The sequence below is a fragment of the Tachypleus tridentatus genome, chromosome 13 (genome assembly GCF_004210375.1).
Source record: "Tachypleus tridentatus isolate NWPU-2018 chromosome 13, ASM421037v1, whole genome shotgun sequence".
In the NCBI taxonomy this organism is placed as follows: Eukaryota; Metazoa; Arthropoda; class Merostomata; order Xiphosura; family Limulidae; genus Tachypleus; species Tachypleus tridentatus.
Window position 1 is genome coordinate 15,604,450 of NC_134837.1, and position 19,919 is coordinate 15,624,368.

General features: G+C 32.0%; 1 protein-coding gene across 2 annotated transcripts in view; it reads right to left on the bottom strand.

The window, feature by feature from the left end:
• The window catches only part of LOC143240531 (hemicentin-1-like), a 173,883-nt gene that overhangs the window by 34,200 nt on the left and 119,764 nt on the right, over positions 1 to 19,919 (bottom strand). For both annotated transcript variants that reach the window (XM_076483116.1, XM_076483117.1), the window contains 5 exons: positions 16,213 to 16,476; positions 14,796 to 15,146; positions 12,935 to 13,189; positions 10,961 to 11,212; positions 2,372 to 2,503 (listed from right to left, as the gene is read on the bottom strand). In XM_076483116.1, coding sequence (XP_076339231.1) covers positions 2,372 to 2,503; positions 10,961 to 11,212; positions 12,935 to 13,189; positions 14,796 to 15,146; positions 16,213 to 16,476 — 1,254 coding nt within the window. The remainder of the gene's footprint in view (positions 1 to 2,371; positions 2,504 to 10,960; positions 11,213 to 12,934; positions 13,190 to 14,795; positions 15,147 to 16,212; positions 16,477 to 19,919) is intronic.

The following is a 19,919-nucleotide window of genomic DNA, read 5'->3' on the forward strand; positions in this document are numbered from 1 at the left end:
TATATTGTTTAATATGTCACATTGTTCCACAGTACAAGTATATTGTTTAAGATATCACATTGTTCCATAGTACAAGTATATTGTTTAAGATATCACATTGTTCCACAGTACAAGGATCTATTGTAGAATAATATTCTTTCATATACTACGTTGTCCTACAGTACAGAAATGTGTCGCAGAAGAATTTTGTTTTTATTACAAATTGTTCCACAGTACAGTAATTTACTGTGGAAGGATATCATTTAGTACACCAAGTGACTCCTCTATACTGAAACATACAATAGAATGATATCATTTAACATATCCTGTGACGTCACGAGATAGAAATCTCCCGTAGGTGAACAGCATTTTATCCACCACATGATTTCAGCATATTGAAGTATACAGTAATACAGTAGCTCATCCATACGGAAGTTTTTGTTATCCTTTAAAAATATCAAATAAATGCTAGAAATGTCTACTGTTTACTGAATTCTTTTCAGCACGAAATTGTGTTTCGATATCAAAACATTCAAAATAATGTTGAAGATTTTTACATCAATACAAACTGGAAATAAATTACTGTATCATAACCAGCCAATGTGGTTTCATAATGTTTTCATATTTTGTAATGTATAAGATATTAAAATACCAGCTTGGTTAAAAGAGTACTAAAGGCCAGTGAATTCCAGCATATGGTACGTAAGTTTAGTCGAGGTTGTAATTTAAAGACCCGAGCCTGACCGAAGTAATGTTCTAAAGTGTCTATTAATGGATGAATTTATTTTATAATGTAATTACTTTGCATCGATGTACATAGAAAACTTTGTTTATGTCAGGTGGTACACGGGTTAAAAAGATTGATACCCCTTTGAAGTAGACAGGATAAGTAACACATTCCTTGTTATTTCCTCACACAAAATGGTTACATAGTGGCATTCTTGCATGATAAATCGTTATGTGTTCAACCGTCTTATATGAGCAGAACTACGCATTTTTAACCGCTCCAACTATAGAAAATACGGATTACTTTGACACCAAACAAGTGCAAAGTTAAATTAATATTGTATGTTAAAAAGTGACAGCATAAAGCTTGTAGGTACTTGTGTTTTTAGAAGATAACAATTAAAATATGTCTTAAGATGTTGATAATGTTCAAAAATATTACTCGTAAAACAAAGTATTCTTTGTATCTAAATATATTTAACGAATTCGAAAATCTAAAATAATAGCGATTTTAAAAACAGTGTATTAGGTTTTAACAGCATAAATGTCGGTATGTTTACAGCCTACTCCGAGCTCTCTTTCAGACATAAATACATACAGATATTTATTGAAAAAAACTGTGATTGATCGTAGCAGGTAGAAAGGGGCTGAATACGCGAAGTTCGAAATTCAGTTTCTCAGCTGAACGTGGTGTGGGATTTCAGAGCTAACGATCGCAAGTCTGTTTCGTCTAACATCTGCGCTACCACAACGATGAAAAAACAAACAAACGTAGAACAAATTTGATAAAGTAAACAACAAAGCTTTTTCACAAAGAAAGTGTAAGCATGTATTTTATATAGACAACGTGAAACCCAAGTAAATCTTAATATAAACGAGCCCTTGTCTCAAGGTTTTTATGTTAACGGATTATTCGAATGTTCTAAATCAAAACTGTAAACTAAGTTAATCGACTAAGCACCTTCATGTTAACAGGTAACGTTTTAAAATGAAACGATATAATAACTTACTATATCTTACTTGGTTAAGTTCTTCACGTTAACGGGCTATCCGAACTTCCTAAACCAAAACGATAAATTACTTCATTTCTGTCTTTTTTCAGTGAGTTAAGTCTCCTAACAACAGATCACCGAAACGTTGCTGTCGAGTTAGATCAAATCACATTGAGTGGAAATTTGGTCGGATGTCGTTTTTCTTACTAGAATTAATTTAGTCAGCCCTTTCTTTCTATCTGTATGTAGATGAATGGAATTTCATTGTGTAGAAATAGTTAGATCAAATCACATTGAGTGGAAATTTGGTCGGATGTCGTTTTTCTTACTAGAATTAATTTAATCATCACTTTCTTTCTATCTGTATGTAGATGAATGGAATTTCATTGTGTAGAAATAGTTAGATCAAATCACATTGAGTGGAAATTTGATCGGATGTCGTTTTTCTTACTAGAATTAATTTAGTCATCCCTTTCTTTCTATCTGTATGTAGATGAATGAAATTTCATTGTGTAGAAATATTATTTAAGTCTCACTGAGTAAAAAAATCAAAATGAATTAAACCGTACGTAGTGGACATTAGTTATAAAGATAATTCTGAAAATAATTATTTCATTTTTAGTTTGTATCTACAAGTATATGAGTGTGTGAGATAAAAGAAAACCTGTACATACCATGAGTCCTTCTTCTTACTATCATTAGAATGATAGTAACTACGATTATAAATACAACAATAATAGCAGCAACAACAGCGACTATAATCAGGAGACTTTCATCAACAAACCCTGGACCCCAGCCTGCAGTACCTATGAAATACAAGACATCATCACATTGAACCATTACATAAAAATAAAATATAATCTAGCAATAAGTCTGTTATTACAACACTGAGAATGTTTTGTTTTGCACATATTGAGTTAATGTTAACAGTATCTCAATACAATTATCCATAGAAACTGAGTAAGGACTTTCGAAAAAAAAATGAAACAAGGTAACAAGATATTAAACATGTGAAAATTTGACTAGCTGCATGAATCGCATTCAGTAAATTGTAGAAGTTGGATCAAAACAACATAATTTTAACAGAAGACTTGCACTTAAATGTTATCAGAAATAAATTATACATATATTAACAGAAAAACAGTGCACTGTGATGTTAACAGAACAGTACTACTCTGAGAAAATAACAAAAGGAACATTACACTCAGATGATAACAAGAGAAGACAGGTAGGTTATCTATAAAAGAGCATCCAGAATAACTTGACATGTTCAGGTGAATACATCCTAATGTGTAAAACCATTTTATAACTTATATACTTTATGGAGCTTGTTCTATTTTGTTTTTATCTGTTTCCTTCATCTTGTTCGCACTTTACAAATCTTCAACATATTTTCAAATTGAAATACTTTCTCCTTGAAGTTTATTTATAATTTATGTAAATTCTAACACTATTTCCTTGAACTATTTTTATAAGATAATAAATGTTAACTTTTTATCAGATACATATTAGTGAATTATTAGGGATTTATTAGGTGTCAGGCAATCATTGTGGAAATATGTGAAATCAATAACTCCGATTTGTTTCGTAGGTGACTTAAGGATGTTTCTCTGGTTCTGCTCAGTTTGTGAACCAGTTTCTTAATCCTCTTATAAAGTTGTACTCCAAATATGATCAGTAACCATCTTATATTAAAGACTCCACATCTAAACGTCTTCTTTCACGATCTAGTGACATGTCCTTACAACTTTCTTGAACTAGTAACAAGTTCTTACAACTTTCTCGAACTAGTAACAAGTTCTTACAACTTTCTTGAACTAGTGACAAGTTCCTACAACTTTCTTGAACTAGTGACAAGTTCTTACAACTTTCTTGAACTAGTGACAAGTTCTTACAACTTTCTTGAACTAGTGACATGTCCTTACAGCTTTCTTGAACTAGTGACAAGTTCTTACAACTTTCTTGAACTAGTGACAAGTTCTTACAACTTTCTTGAACTAGTGACATGTCCTTACAACTTTCTTGAACTAGTGACAAGTTTTTACAACTTTCTTGAACTAATAACAAGTTCTTACAACTTTCTTGAACTAATAACAAGTTCTTACAACTTTCTTGAACTACAAACAAATTGTTATAACTTTCTTGAACTAGTGACAAGTTCCTACAACTTTCTTTAACTAGTGACAAGTTCTTACAACTTTCTTGAACTAGTGACATGTCCTTACAACTTTCTTGAACTAGTGACAAGTTCTTACAACTTTCTTGAACTAGTGACATGTCCTTACAACTTTCTTGAACTAGTGACAAGTTTTTACAACTTTCTTGAACTAGTAACAAGTTGTTACAACTTTCTTGAACTACTAACAAATTGTTATAACTTTCTTGAACTAGTAACAAGTTCTTACAACTTTCTTGAACTAGTGACATGTCCTTAGAACTTTCTTGAACTAGTAACAAGTTGTTACAACTTTCTTGAACTACTAACAAATTGTTATAACTTTCTTGAACTAGTGACAAGTTCTTACAACTTTCTTGAACTAGTGACATGTCCTTAGAACTTTCTTGAACTAGTGACATGTCCTTACAACTTTCTTGAACTAATGACATGTCCTTACAACTTTCTTGAACTAGTGACAAGTTCTTAGACCTTTCTTGAACTAGTAACAAGTTCTTACAACTTTTTTGAACTACTAACAAGTTTTTACAACTTTCTTGAACTAGTACCAAATTGTTACAACTTTCTTGAACTAGTAACAAGTTCTTACAACTTTCTTGAACTAGTGACATGTCCTTAGAACTTTCTTGAACTAGTGACATGTCCTTACAACTTTCTTGAACTAGTGACAAGTTCTTAGAACTTTCTTGAACTAATGACATGTCCTTACAACTTTCTTGAACTAGTGACATGTCCTTACAACTTTCTTGAACTAGTGACATGTTCTTAGACCTTTCTTGAACTAGTAACAAGTTCTTACAACTTTCTTGAACTACTAACAAGTTGTTACAACTTTCTTGAACTAGTAACAAGTTCTTACAACTTTCTTGAACTAGTAACAAGTTCTTACAACTTTCTTGAACTACTAACAAATTGTTATAACTTTCTTGAACTAGTGACAAGTTCCTACAACTTTCTTTAACTAGTGACAAGTTCTTACAACTTTCTTGAACTAGTGACATGTCCTTACAACTTTCTTGAACTAGTGACAAGTTTTTACAACTTTCTTGAACTAGTAACAAGTTGTTACAACTTTCTTGAACTAGTAACAAGTTGTTACAACTTTCTTGAACTAGTAACAAGTTCTTACAACTTTCTTGAACTACTAACAAATTGTTATAACTTTCTTGAACTAGTAACAAGTTCTTACAACTTTCTTGAACTAGTGACATGTCCTTAGAACTTTCTTGAACTAGTAACAAGTTCTTACAACTTTCTTGGACTAGTGACATGTCCTTAGAACTTTCTTGAACTAGTGACAAGTTCTTAGAACTTTCTTGAACTAATGACATGTCCTTACAACTTTCTTGAACTAGTGACAAGTTCTTAGACCTTTCTTGAACTAGTAACAAGTTCTTACAACTTTTTTGAACTACTAACAAGTTTTTACAACTTTCTTGAACTAGTAACAAATTGTTACAACTTTCTTGAACTAGTAACAAGTTCTTACAACTTTCTTGAACTAGTGACATGTCCTTAGAACTTTCTTGAACTAGTGACATGTCCTTACAACTTTCTTGAACTAGTGACAAGTTCTTAGAACTTTCTTGAACTAATGACATGTCCTTACAACTTTCTTGAACTAGTGACATGTCCGTACAACTTTCTTGAACTAGTGACATGTTCTTAGACCTTTCTTGAACTAGTAACAAGTTCTTACAACTTTCTTGAACTACTAACAAGTTGTTACAACTTTCTTGAACTAGTAACAAGTTGTTACAACTTTCTTGAACTAGTAACAAGTTCTTACGACTTTCTTGAACTAGTGACATGTCGTTACAACTTTCTTGAACTAATGACAAGTTTTTACAACTTTCTTGAACTAGTAACAAGTTCTTACAACTTTCTTGAACTAGTAACAAGTTCTTACAACTTTCTTGAACTACTAACAAATTGTTACAAATTTCTTGAACTAGTAACAAGTTCTTACAAACTTCTCGATCTAGTGACAAGTTGTTACAACTTTCTTGAACTAGTAACAAGTTCTTACAACTTTCTTGAACTAGTGACATGTCCTTACAACTTTCTTGAACTAGTGACAAGTTCTTACAACATTCTTGAACTAGTAACAAGTTTATACAACTTTCTTGAACTAGTAACATGTCCTAAGAACTTTCTTGAACTAGTGACATGTCCTTACAACTTTCTTGAACTAGTAACAAGTTCTTAGAACTTTCTTGAACTAGTGACATGTCCTTACAACTTTCTTGAACTAGTAACAAGTTCTTAGAACTTTCTTGAACTAGTGACATGTCCTTACAACTTTCTTGAACTAGTAACAAGTTCTTACAACATTCTTGAACTACTAACATGTTTTTACAACTTTCTTGAACTAGTGACAAGTTTTTACAACTTTCTTGAACTAGTAACAAGTTGTTACAACTTTCTTGAACTAGTGACAAGTTCTTACAACTTTCTTGAACTAGTAACAAGTTCTTACAACTTTCTTGAACTACTAACAAATTGTTACAACTTTCTTGAACTAGTAACAAGTTGTTACAACTTTCTTGAACTAGTGACAAGTTCTTACAACTTTCTTGAACTAGTAACAAGTTCTTACAACTTTCTTGAACTACTAACAAATTGTTACAACTTTCTTGAACTAGTAACAAGTTCTTACAAACTTCTCGATTTGGGGCCAGTTGTTACAACTTTCTTGAACTAATAACAAGTTCTTACAACTTTTTACAACTTTCTTGAACTAGTAACAAGTTCTTACAACTTTCTTGAACTAGTAACAAGTTCTTACAACTTTCTTGAACTACTAACAAATTGTTATAACTTTCTTGAACTAGTAACAAGTTCTTACAACTTTCTTGAACTAGTGACAAGTTCCTACAACTTTCTTTAACTAGTGACAAGTTCTTACAACTTTCTTGAACTAGTGACATGTCCTTACAACTTTCTTGAACTAGTGACAAGTTCTTACAACTTTCTTGAACTAGTGACATGTCCTTACAACTTTCTTGAACTAGTGACAAGTTTTTACAACTTTCTTGAACTAGTAACAAGTTCTTACAACTTTCTTGAACTAGTAACAAGTTCTTACAACTTTCTTGAACTAGTAACAAGTTCTTACAACTTTCTTGAACTACTAACAAATTGTTATAACTTTCTTGAACTAGTAACAAGTTCTTACAACTTTCTTGAACTAGTGACATGTCCTTAGAACTTTCTTGAACTAGTAACAAGTTCTTACAACTTTCTTGAACTAATGACATGTCCTTACAACTTTCTTGAACTAGTGACAAGTTCTTAGACCTTTCTTGAACTAGTAACAAGTTCTTACAACTTTTTTGAACTACTAACAAGTTTTTACAACTTTCTTGAACTAGTAACAAATTGTTACAACTTTCTTGAACTAGTAACAAGTTCTTACAACTTTCTTGAACTAGTGACATGTCCTTAGAACTTTCTTGAACTAGTGACATGTCCTTACAACTTTCTTGAACTAGTAACAAGTTCTTAGAACTTTCTTGAACTAATGACATGTCCTTACAACTTTCTTGAACTAGTGACATGTCCTTACAACTTTCTTGAACTAGTGACAAGTTCTTAGACCTTTCTTGAACTAGTAACAAGTTCTTAGACCTTTCTTGAACTAGTAACAAGTTCTTACAACTTTCTTGAACTAGTAACAAGTTGTTACAACTTTCTTGAACTAGTAACAAGTTCTTACGACTTTCTTGAACTAGTGACATGTCGTTACAACTTTCTTGAACTAATGACAAGTTTTTACAACTTTCTTGAACTAGTAACAAGTTCTTACAACTTTCTTGAACTAGTAACAAGTTCTTACAACTTTCTTGAACTACTAACAAATTGTTACAAATTTCTTGAACTAGTAACAAGTTCTTACAAACTTCTCGATCTAGTGACAAGTTGTTACAACTTTCTTGAACTAGTAACAAGTTGTTACAACTTTCTTGAACTAGTAACAAGTTTTTACAACTTTCTTGAACTAGTAACATGTCCTTAGAACTTTCTTGAACTAGTGACATGTCCTTACAACTTTCTTGAACTAGTAACAAGTTGTTAGAACTTTCTTGAACTAGTGACATGTCCTTACAACTTTCTTGAACTAGTAACAAGATCTTAGAACTTTCTTGAACTAGTGACATGTCCTTACAACTTTCTTGAACTAGTAACAAGTTCTTACAACATTCTTGAACTACTAACATGTTTTTACAACTTTCTTGAACTAGTGACAAGTTTTTACAACTTTCTTGAACTAGTAACAAGTTCTTACAACTTTCTTGAACTAGTGACAAGTTCTTACAACTTTCTTGAACTAGTAACAAGTTCTTACAACTTTCTTGAACTACTAACAAATTGTTACAACTTTCTTGAACTAGTAACAAGTTTTTACAACTTTCTTGAACTAGTGACAAGTTTTTACAACTTTCTTGAACTAGTAACAAGTTGTTACAACTTTCTTGAACTAGTGACAAGTTCTTACAACTTTCTTGAACTAGTAACAAGTTCTTACAACTTTCTCGATCTAGTGACAAGTTATTTCTACGTCCTTATTCACCGAACTCTGTTATAATCGCTATATTCTAGACTATGCATGGTCACACATACCTCCTTCTATTCATATATGGTACTAGACTATGCATGGTCGCACATATCTCTTTCTCTTCATATATGGTACTAGACTATGCATGGTCACACATACCTCCTTCTATTCATATATGGTATTAGACTATGCATGGTCACACATACCTCTTTCTCTTCATATATGGTACTAGACTATGCATGGTCGCACATATCTCTTTCTATTCATATATGGTACTAGACTATGCATGGTCACACATACCTCCTTTTATTCATATATGGTACTAGACTATGCATGGTCCCACATATCTTTTTCTCTTCATATATGGTACTAGACTATGCATGGTCACACATACCTCCTTCTATTCATATATGGTACTAGACTATGCATGGTCGCACATATCTTTTTTTTCTCTTCATATATGGTACTAGACTATGCATGGTCACACATACCTCCTTCTATTCATATATGGTATTAGACTATGCATGGTCACACATACCTCTTTCTCTTCATATATGGTACTAGACTATGCATGGTCACACATACCTCCTTCTATTCATATATGGTATTAGACTATGCATGGTCACACATACCTCCTTCTATTCATATATGGTACTAGACTATGCATGGTCGCACATATCTCTTTCTCTTCATATATGGTACTAGACTATGCATGGTCACACATACCTCCTTCTATTCATATATGGTATTAGACTATGCATGGTCACACATACCTCTTTCTCTTCATATATGGTACTAGACTATGCATGGTCGCACATATCTCTTTCTATTCATATATGGTACTAGACTATGCATGGTCACACATACCTCCTTCTATTCATATATGGTACTAGACTATGCATGGTCACACATATCTTTTTCTCTTCATATATGGTACTAGACTATGCATGGTCACACATACCTCCTTCTATTCATATATGGTACTAGACTATGCATGGTCACACATACCTCCTTCTATTCATATATGGTATTAGACTATGCATGGTCACACATACCTCTTTCTCTTCATATATGGTACTAGACTATGCATGGTCACACATACCTTCTTCTATTCATATATGGTATTATACTATGCATGGTCACACATACCTCCTTCTATTCATATATGGTACTAGACTATGCATGGTCACACATACCTCCTTCTATTCATATATGGTACTAGACTATGCATGGTCGCACATATCTTTTTCTCTTCATATATGGTACTAGACTATGCATGGTCACACATACCTCCTTCTATTCATATATGGTATTAGACTATGCATGGTCACACATACCTCTTTCTCTTCATATATGGTACTAGACTATGCATGGTCACACATACCTTCTTCTATTCATATATGGTATTATACTATGGATGGTCACAAATACCTCTTTCTCTTCATATTTGTTCAATATGTACTCACGAATAGTAACAGGTAAAATATGCAACCCCACACACACTGGCAGTGGTATGTTTGCGGACTGATGCTGCTAAAAACCAGATTTTGATACCCGTAGTGGGCAGGACATAAATAGTCCTTTGTTTAACTTTGTGCATATTAACAAACAAAAACACGGGTGAACTGTATCAGAGAATGGTTTTATAACTTTCCCAATAATTAATTCGTAATAATTAATCAAAAAGGTAAGCACGTACACAACAAAGTGGTTTCATGACTTGTCCAATATATAGTCATGAAATCTAATGGTTATATGCACAAGAATAAGAAAGTAGTAATTCTGTGTATTGTCTAATACATACCACTGGACTCGGACAAGTAATCACGTACATCAGAAGTTAGTTTTGAGACTTGTTTGATATGTATTGGTAAACACTGATAAGTGAGTAAATGTAAAGGAAAAAACGTTTCATGAATTATTCAATATTTATTAATGAAACCAAACAGATACAAGTCGATACATTAAAGAGTAGTTTCGTATGTTGTCGAAGATACATTAATGAAGTCTGACATGTAATCATATGTATCATAAAGTAGTTTTGTGTGTTGGTCTGGTATGTATCAATAAAGCCACGAATAAGTAGTGTATTTGAAAGTGGTTTTCTGATTTGTTCAGTATATACTAATGAATCCAAAAATGTCTTGTTCGTAAATTGCACCAGAAAGTAATTTCATAACCTGTCCAGTTCGTATAAATGAAACGAGACGTGAAACATGTGGAATAAATTGATATTTGAAATGATGAAGTTTACAAACTATCGTAGATTTCTTTGTGCATGTTTCTTATGATATTTAATTTAATTATGACCTGTTAAAACAAAGCTTGAGCATCTAATTAATATAATAATGCTACTCAGATATACGACTGGCACTTACGTTTATGTGTAACTCTACAGTAGTTTTAACTTATTTTGGCAAAAGCTTCCGTGTATTCGTCATAGTTATGTTTTTATCTTGTTTTACTCAGTCGCAACGTAATATAGATTCTCGAGTCATTAACACTGCCCTGATCTAGGTTTTCACTTACCAACCACACCCGTGAGTTCTAACATACACGGGACCGATTCACCGATACTGTTGTTAACAATACAGTAATATTTCCCAAAGTGTTCTAGTCTAGAATCTCCCAGCTCCAGGACACTTCTAGTTGTGTCCTCAACAGAATAATCCAGAGTATCATTATTCTTCATCCAAGTAAAATTGACAGTATTAGGGTTAGCTTGAGCTTGACACACTATAACAGTTTCTCCATCTTGGTAAATTGTGCATTCGGGATTATCTACAAAGAAAGTTTGAAATTAATGGTACAACTTTCTCAATTACAAATTACATTTTATTACAACTAGAGTTTGTTTATTCTTTTATCGAGAATATTCAAATACCAATGTCTGTTTGTTTGGTCAAAATTAATTAAAACATTGTATGTAATCCTCTAGTAGTCAGTTCTGGCACCTCTATGTTCAACCTGATGTGAATGATGTTTGATGTACTTATTTCTTTTATTTTTCTTCATGGACTTCTTGTTAAGCTAAGAAACTAATTAAAAAATATAATGAACCTAATAATATTTCGCTTTTTGATCTGGTTGGTCGAGATATTTACGATGCTTAAACTGCTACGAGGAATACAAATATAAATAGATGAATTTAACCTCATCAGTTTTTGCTGTGACGAAGAGCAAAGGAAAACCAACTACTATCCACAAATGACTCATATTTTATTCTTTTCTCGTGTCTATAATTGGTTTAAATGTAATACATTTATTTCCAACAACAGTTATATAGTTTCATTTTTTTTTCGTGAAAGTTAAATCAGCACGTGACAAAATATTTTGTTTTCCCACGAAGTTCCTTTGAAGCTTTACTTCTAATACTTACATCAAGAGATGTTGATGAGAAAGAAGTAAGAAAGCTCAAGATTACATTCCACCATAATAAAGAGACTAATCTGTCAGACCACTTTCTGATTATATAATTAGTTTGAAATACATTGAATATAAACTAAAAAAAAATCTTTCAGATAATTACGAAGCAAAATAGCTAGCCTTGAGGCAAATATGACACTAATTAGAAACCAGTTCAATCCATGTTTTTTAATGGTCACTCGCATCACCAATAATGCCAGAAAAATATATTTTTCTATCCATCAGTAATTAACTTCTGCTCTAAAATTACCAGTAACAGAGTGTGTTCTTAATATTTTTCAAATCACGTTCTGCCTAAAAGCAAAATGCATTTCCAGGGAATGTAGTCATTATTTTATTCTTACTCGAAACGACAATCGCAGTAAATTAGTTGGAAATCTCAGTTACTTTAGTTAATAGTGTCCACATTTAAGATGAAGGCTTAGTATACTTTAAGTATAGTGGTTAGTTTTAGTTTCTGTAATTATAATGCACTATTATACGGTTGCTATGGAAATATATCTTGTTTATTTGGTTTTTTTTCAATTTTATTCAAAGCTACACGAGGGCTATCTACGCTAGCCGTACCTAATTTCGCAGTGTGAGACTAGAGGGAAGGCAGCTAGTTATCAACACCCACCGTCAACTCTTGGGCTACTCGTTTACCAACGAATAGTGGGATTGACTGTCACATTATAACACCCCCACGGCTGAAAGATGGAGCATGTTTAGTGCGACCGGGATTCGAGCCCCCGACCTACAGATTACCTGTCGGTGCCTTAACCATCTGGCCATGCTGGGCCTGGAAATAGATCTCTGTCATTCAGTGCACACAGAGTCAGTTTTGAAAGAATTCATTAGCAAATGAAAGGCCTAATACTTATATACTTGTAACAACGATTAATTATCGCAACTGATACAAAATAATATTGTTAATTTCCATGTTATTTCAATAAATTCACTGTCTACAGAGTATATCGAGGTAGTGGTAGTTTGTGTGCGTTTGATTTGTTAGAGAGATGAGGTTTAAGAAAAACAAAATTAAAATGTGTTAAAATAAATTACACTTGACTGTAAGTGTTTCTTAAATTTACTTACACATAACATTAATCACAGTGTTGGCCACCGCTTTGCCATGTCGGTTACTTGCTACACATTCGTAGGTCCCCGCCCTCTCTCGGGAAATAGAGTAATTAAGAGACAGTTGAGAAGAATATCCAATAATTTTACCGGAGAACTTCCATTTGTACTCGCTAGGAGGCCAGGATATTGCTGAGCAGTTAATATCACCTGGAACATTTCCTTCCAAAATGTCTAAATGTTCCACAGATACTGTAACATTATCAGGAGGATCTGGAACGAAAGAGTGAATACACTGTAAAACACATTAAATTAAAGACTAGCTTCTTTAAAAAGGTAAGATCTGATAGAGAGAAAGAGTCGTGTTTAACTTACAGGTGTGTACTTTAAAATTAGAGACTTTTATTTTGCTTTCAGCAAGAATTTCAGTTAAAGCTACATAAGGGCTATCTGTGCATAGACGTTCCTAATCTTGAGATGATACACTAAATGGAAAATAACTATTCAACAGGACCCATCGCCAATAATCGGTCTACGTTAATAGAATAACGTGTGTTTACTGTTACTCTTAAAGCATATTCACAACTTCAAATCACTGAAAAGGATTATTTTTTATGCCAACAAGATGAGAACCATGGACACTCGGATACATAATCCGATACGCTAAAACTTGGCCACGCCTACTCCAAAACAGTAACTAATGAATTTAGAGAAAATTATCCAATCGTGATTGCTCTACTATACACATCCTTCGACTACAAATTCTGCGTTGATACCAACAAAATGCTGTACTTCTTTAGCTAATAAAAAATACCAAACTGACTTATTAGTGACGAAACTCACGATAAACGCTAGATTTAATTCGCATATTCTACATCATTTGTACAATTAAAGAAATTTGAAAGATTACCTTGCCGGCAAATATTTCTTCATTATTGTTAAGCCTCGTGGTACGATTGCTTTTTCAGCTCTCAACATTTAACAGCGTGGTATAAAAAAGTATAAGTATTTTGAAGACATAGAGGGGCAGTATTAATCATAACCAAGGCACAACTGCCATAATAATGAAGGATCGTTGAAAGAATATTTAACACATTGTAATCTCAGCTACGTACAACCTTCTAAAATGTGAACTTCTTTGTCTCTAAGAGTAACTAATTAATTAAATACTGGCATTCAAAACATGATCTTAATCAGGCTTCAATCTTTACTTAGTAACGTACGAACTTCATCAAGCCTAAGACGTCTTTTTACGTACTATTTTTCAAAATGCGAACTTCATTGAAACTCAGTGTAACTAACTGTATACCACCTTTCAACATGAAACTACGTTAGGCCTAATCTTTTTAACTATATTCCATTTTTTAGCATTATTCTATAATTTAGGTTTAAAACAACAGAGAAATTTAAGCAAAACATACGTTAAACAAAAGTAAGAAGTTTCAATATTAAACATTATTCGCTGCTAATTTGTCTAAAGTTCTTAACACTGTGACATTTGTAAACAAATATTACTGTTATTATTTACGCCTAACTTTATAAAGCTATTCATGTGTCTCTAAAATCTCCTTTTTTAATAAATAATAAAACAATTGAAATCTGAATAAAACAAAATATTGTATTTTGCTCAAATATATTACGTGTATAATTAACAAACGACTATTTTTCGTGCTGTAAATTAAAGAAATTTGAAAATGTCACTCATCGAAGTGAATTTCAGTCCATAATATTTTAACTATTTGATTCTGATTAAAATATGTGAATGTAATATATGCGAAATATTTATATATCGATTCTCAGCTTCCTTCGTTACTCGGAGTTTCCTAGTCGAGGGTGAATCAAACAAAAGTAATAAATTCCACACTAACTATATGCTCACATTCTACCCTAAATTCTGAGGATGTACTGACTCCAGGCCCTGCATTATTTTCACTACTAGCACACGTGTAGTTGGCGTTGTCGAGTTCATGGTCAAGGACACCCCCTGGCCAAGCTGTCATATTCCATTCGAGGGTACTGATAATAGATGTGAAATAGCCCGTTTCCTTGTCTCCAGGCACGATCGACTTTTCAATTGAATATAAATAAGAATCCTTGAGTCTTTCTTCGTTTTTAAACCATTCTACCTCACAAAGTGGCTCGCACTCAATTCTACAAAACAAGCTGATAGTTTTGGCGTCATAGGGCGCTCCATGCATCTTTGGTAAATAATGAATAATTGCAGGAGGTGCTAGAAAAAATAAAATCACATGTTAAATGAGGATAATTATTTTAATTGAGTTTTTTCTTGAAAATTTCTATCTTTAATATTTTTCATTAATAGTATTAGAGTATTTAAGAGTCTAATCACTAATGTTAACCCAGTCTAAGAAAGAAACTCATTCTTATCACAAGTTAGTTCAAAGGAATAAAACTAAGATTATAGCAATTATAAACCTATTATAAAACTTCAAAACACTTTTTCAATTAGATTCTGAATTCTTTGGTGCAGTCTGTTCGAAGGCTAGATAATTTCTGAAAGCAGCCACATGTCAACTGCACGTTGAGAGAGCTTTTGGGTTTGACACTTTGATGACAAGAACCCTACTTTAGAGGATTTAAAGCGGCTGTTGCTAGGCAACTATAATGGTTGAAGGAAAGAATCCACAATCACGAGGTTATAATATATTATCTACTTATTTCTAATGGATAAGAATTGCGAAACATGAAACATATTGCAAAACCTATCGGTTTAAAAGAGTAATTAGGTTGGCTTAACCATCTGTTTATGATGTGATCGTTGTACTAATTTAATCTACGTTTGTGGACTACATGAATTTGTCGTTTGTTGTAACATTTTAACGGATCAATTAGAATAAAAACTAAAACACGTGCATCTGATAAGAATAGATAAACTAAAAACCACATGATTTAAACAGCATTAACATTATTATAATTTTTCTTACACATTGAAAAACAAACGACGCCACAAAACTCTAGTTTACTTGTAGCTACGTACAAAGTTACACAAATGACTATCTGTGTCCTGCCCATCACGGATATAGGGACCCGGTTTCGAGAGTTGTAAGTCCGTAGGCATGCCACTGTGCTACTTGGGGGTACCAGAACTCTTTAAATGACATGTTTGTTATTTCATTATTACTAATTTTGTTTCCCTTACTTTTTAAGGTTACTATATTTTGAGCATTTTAAGATCTGCCAGGTAGAATGCAATCTAAAATAAATACTTCATGTAAAAGAAAGTGATATTCTGTACATGTATGTAAAATGTTCAGATTGGCTCCACAAATACTGACCTTGTACAGAGAGATAGAATTTTCCCGCTGGACCAGCGCCAACAGCATTCACTGCTGAACACGTGTAATCTCCAATGGTGTTGATATCCATTGACTCAATAGTCAGTTTCTGGCTCGTAACGGGAAGAACTTGGCTGGAGTGCTCCCAGTGAAAAGCATTAGCCGGAGGACGACCCATATCTTCCACTGTACATTTTAAAGTAGCGGGATTACCTTTAACTGCCGGAGGACTTTGTTCTATCACAGCTGTAGGGCCCGGAAGATCTAGAGCGTATAGTAATGACATCAAATTAACTTTAACATTATAAAAAAAAACAGGAGTTTTCGAGTCCCAATTACAAAGTCAGTTTATCATTATAATGATGTAAACTATCTTAGTTTCAACTATAATAAAATAAATGTCACGTTTTAATGAAGCAAGTCTGCTACTTCCAACAGCAACTGCAATAAAACTGATTAGGTTTCTAATTTAATGGAAGGGAAAAAAAACTTGTATTATTCTCAAAATACAGAATGTCTTAAACATCTTGATACAGAAAGAATTTCATCAAGGTGGCAATAGTAGCACATTTGAAGATAAAATAATATTATAATTTTCAAATAATTAATATATTAATTAACAAACAAGTTTAGCGTAATTAATGCCTTTAATATTTAAGTAGTTTTGTGAGAGAAAGAGAGATTTTTTAATCATACTATGTAAATCTATATATAAAGCCAAATGCTTAAAAATATGGCAAATGATAAAGATACTTTTTTCAAAACGTTTCATAAGCCGTTTCGCTTGCATATTTATTTGTTTTCTGATTATAAATGCATTATCAACATTTCATATTTTATCTAAAGATTAAGATATAATATATCTTATATATATATATATATATATATATATATATATATATTTGTTCTTGATTTTGTTCTATAAGTTCTTGCATATAATAATTAATCCAGGACTAGTCTCCGGTTTATTATGTTACATATGCTACATATTAAGATTAAAAAAAAAACGGAATTTTAATTTTAATTTACAAACAAATTAAATGTTAATATTCATCAAATTTATAACATTTACCAACAAGACTGATACTCATAATTTTCCTTTTTTAACATAAATATACAAACGACAATACAATTACAAATAATGTTTTATATACAAGAGTTTTACAAGCTTACAAACTATACTGAGTCTTATACCTGGTCTGGAACTGAATATTTTATTGACGATCCAGGTCCACGAGGTGCAAATTACTTTTATGTTGATACACAGATATACTTCACTTGACCGGAATGCTAGCTCGCTCTGTTCGTATTTGAACACATACCGATTGCAAGTTGACTTTTTACGGCGAAGATATTTAATGTTCTCATAGTAATAATAACGTCCGAAGTAATTCATTGAGCTGAACGGTTTTTAAAGTTAGCAACCTATAAATGTTCCTGTTCAAGTTATATGGTTTTCTGATTAATAAACATTGATCACAGTTATACCTTCCGAGGCCTATACCACACTGACTATATATAGCTAGACCAGTAATAACTTAAAAGTGTTTCTTGCCGCGTTGGTTTGTATAGTTTAAGGCGAAATTCTAGAACGTTTAACAATGTATGAAAACACGCTAGCGTTTACGTAAAACAAATATTGATGATTCTTATTCTCTAGAATATTCTACAACTTTAGAGAAGAGGCGATACTTGCGCATTAGAACCCAATAATATACGTCACATACATAAAAACACTACAATAAAACAAACGTAGATATTAAACTAAACCTATAATGATAAATCCGTTACAAGTTTTAGCAACAATTATTCTTATATATGAACAATTTTTATATATAGATAAATAACTATATACTATGAACATTTCATATTTACCAAAAATCACTCCTGTAAATTAATAAATTAATATAATACTAATGATAACGTTTCTACTTTATCAAAGCTTATACCTGATCTGTTAACGTTTGAGCTTTACTTGATTAAAAATTGCTATATAACTGTATAATGTATTAGAAATAACGTATATATAGTGAAAACATTTATGTACCGAAGTTCATTTTATTTCTTATGAAGTATATACACACTGATAGCATCTGAATTTTAAACAGGGTCTCTCTTAGATAAAAAATGTTATATATATACCATTATATAACTTTTCGACATAAACAGATTACTCCTATTGTCTGACGAAATGATATACATATTGATCTATAACATTTGACCTTTATCAAAAATATTCATGCAGCGATTACTCAAACAAGGTTTTAAAAAACCACGTGAACACTACCATCAGAAGTACACTATTCCTAAGTACGTTGTAATGATCCCTATGTGTATAAACATGTGATTAACTAAGACAAATCACGAGATATGTTTTATTTATCACTATGAGAAAGCTGTCATTTAAACAGTATCCAGGTTTTGTGTCCTTTCTCATAAGCTGTTCTTCATTTTTTTTTTACTATGAGACATTTATATTTAAGTATAGGCCTATAAATAGTCATTTCAGTTTCTAAATTTAAAAAAAAAAACTTCTAATAAGTTTCTAATCTTACAAAATATAAAGCACGTCGTTACTTCAGAATTTCTTCAAAGGCCGAAAAATGTTATCCCTCAAAACTGTTTCATCGAAAATAAATATTCTCTTACTTACACAAGAAATGAAGACAAGTTAATTTTCTTGACTACATCGAGATGAATGGATTAGGTCTAATTTAGAGCAAGTCTACTTTTCCATAGAACTACTTCCAAATAACGAAACCGTGTAAAACTAAAGAAAACAAAAGATTTCCTGTTTCGTCCTATTCCCATATGAGCTTTCACTGTGAATCAGATTAATATTTATATCTTAGCTAATCATTCTACTCTGAATATATCAAACTTACTTTCATATTTTTTGTACCCTCCAGAGAGACTGCACGAACTTTAATGTTCTTATATCGCATCATATTAGTTATCTTGTTATTTTTCAATAAGCTTTAGTTCTGATCCATCCTAAGAAGTCGTGACTGTATACCAGTTACATTGACTCTGATCATTATGCAAGTACAGTGCATCATTTTGACTATTAAAAATGCGACACTTTTCGAAATGGTTAGTGGACTACTTTTCGTGTGGTTTTACGTTGTTGTTGTTGTTTGGTCTTAGTTCAAATTCAGAACTCTTGCTGTATCTTTTATATGGGAGAAAAAGAAACACCTCAACTTTTATTTGTTATTAGATTTTCAAGAAAACTTTATATACCTTACTAAAAGTAAAATGTATGGTAGGTTTCTAGTTTTATATCCCACTAATGGAAAGATAATGTGTCATCGTTTTCTGGTGTTACATCCCCAATGGAATGAAAATGTATCATTGTTTTCTGATTTTATATCCTCTAATGGAATGATAATCTATCTTTGTTTTATGGTTTTGTGTCCCCCAATAGAATGATAATGTACCATCATTTTCTGGTTTTATATCCTCTGATGGAATGATTACGTATCACTGTTTTTTGGTTTTATATCCTCTGATGGAATGATTACGTATCACTGTTTTCTGGTTTTATATCCTCTGATTGAATGATTACGTATCACTGTTTTCTGGTTTTATATCCCTTAATGGAACAAGAAGGTACCATTGTTTTATTATTTTATACCCCCTCACGGGGTAGAAATGTATTATCGTTGTCTGGTTTTATATACCCTCATTGTTTTATTACTTTATAT